Consider the following 1676-nt stretch of genomic DNA (forward strand, 5'->3'; position numbering starts at 1 on the left):
TGTCTCTCCCACTGAACACAAAGCAGTCTCACTTTCTCAGTAGCAGCATTGGGCAACAGCATGTGTGTTGCCATTTCACCCACATGCCTACATTTAAAGCACCTGTCATGAAACCTGAGGTGACATTTCGATAGTCACCGAGATGCCTTAATGTATATTTATTTCCTACACAAAGTCAGTTGGTAGTAAAGACCCATTGAAAAAAACAGAGGCTTGATGCGGTGCAGCAGCCAAAGTGTTGGATAGAGTTTCACATTCTATATATAAGCCTGGTGACTTGTGTCCCTGGCCTATTTAAATGCCAGAGTCCCTCTGTCAAAACATAGGCGAGGGGCTGCAACAATATGATGGACCTTTTTGAGACCAACACTTATCTTTTCAACGATTTGCGCTATCTGGAGGAGGGGGATCATGGACCGTTGCAGCACTTGGACATGGCGGGGGTGTCTCCTCTGTACACCGCCACCGACAGCCCGCTGTCACCGGGGCAGGACAACGTGCCGTCCGAGACCGGCGGGGAGAGCAGCGGGGAGGAGCACGTCCTCGCGCCGCCGGGTCTCCAGGCGCACTGCGAGGGCCAGTGCCTCATCTGGGCCTGCAAGGTCTGCAAGAGAAAGTCGGCGCCGACGGACAGGCGCAAGGCCGCCACGCTCCGGGAGAGGAGGCGGCTCAAGAAGATCAACGAGGCCTTCGACGCGCTGAAGAGGAAGACCGTGGCCAACCCCAACCAGCGGCTGCCCAAAGTGGAGATTTTACGCAGCGCGATCAACTACATCGAGAAGCTGCAGGACCTGCTGCAGACGCTGGACGAGCAGGAGAAAACGCAGCAGAATGGTTCCTCTTACACTTTTAACGTCAAAGAACAAAGTGTAAGCTCTTGGATATCACTGCCATCCCTTATCCACAATCCATATAATATTCCCATAATATTCCTATAGGGACTTGTAGTGTGCCTGTGCTACTCAGTAGAGTTTATAATGACATGGAACTTTATGATATCTCCTGTTGAATCACTATAATATTCCTATAATATTATAGGGACTTGAAGTGTGTCTGTTGTACTCAATAGTTTATACTAATCTTATTGTACTGTATAATATATTTTTCTGCTATATTGTATCATTATAAAATTCCTATAATATGAATCTAGTTGTATGAATATGTGTTGCTGTGATATTTGTGTGGCACCTTTGAAAAAAAAAAGTATTATAGGATTACTTTTTGTTTTCTTTGCGCATAAGTTAGATGCCCAAAAGTTACCATTATTGTTGCATACTCCCATATGATAACATATATTTGTGTTTAACCATGATGCTCGTCGGTGCCACGTGTTAACTGGCAGAAGCGTAACACACACTGCATACTCCACAGGTGGCCAATCATGAGTATCATTGGAAAAAGTCCTCTGAAAGCTGGCAGACCTCTGCTGACCATTCCAGTGTTGCCATGATGAACCAGAGAGACGGTAAACCTGCCGAGCCTGAAATTAAATGGAAAAAAATAAATAAAATTCCCACCTGCAGTCACGTGGGATTCACTCGCTTTCTCTGTTTCTTATGTTTTCAGGTACCAACGAGTCTTCTGCGACCTCCAGCCTCCTGCGTCTTTCCTCCATAGTGGACAGCATCACCAGCGACGACAAAACCAGTTTCAACGAAGAAGTCTCAGAAAACTGA

At 46.4% G+C, this 1676-nt stretch overlaps 1 protein-coding gene across 1 annotated transcript; it reads left to right on the top strand.

Annotated features, from left to right (window-relative positions):
- Positions 1-344: 344 nt before the first annotated feature.
- myf6 (myogenic factor 6) lies at positions 345-1676 on the top strand. Its single transcript, XM_071512223.1, has 3 exons — positions 345-869; positions 1372-1465; positions 1567-1676. The coding sequence occupies exons 1-3, from the start codon at positions 345-347 to the stop codon at positions 1674-1676; spliced, it is 729 nt and encodes a 242-aa protein (XP_071368324.1).

The sequence above is a fragment of the Centroberyx affinis genome, unplaced genomic scaffold, assembly GCF_046629955.1.
Source record: "Centroberyx affinis isolate AG114_WGS23_722 - 3 ecotype Tasmania unplaced genomic scaffold, CSIRO-AGI_Caff_v1 ptg000277l_1, whole genome shotgun sequence".
NCBI lineage: Eukaryota > Metazoa > Chordata > Actinopteri > Beryciformes > Berycidae > Centroberyx > Centroberyx affinis.

Coding starts and splice junctions, on each gene's coding strand:
- myf6 (XM_071512223.1), top strand. CDS start 345: ATGATGGACCTTTTTGAGACCAACACTTATCTTTTCAACGATTTGCGC. Junction 870..1,371: donor TTAACGTCAAAGAACAAAGT/GTAAGCTCTTGG, acceptor CATACTCCACAG/GTGGCCAATCATGAGTATCA. Junction 1,466..1,566: donor CATGATGAACCAGAGAGACG/GTAAACCTGCCG, acceptor TTATGTTTTCAG/GTACCAACGAGTCTTCTGCG.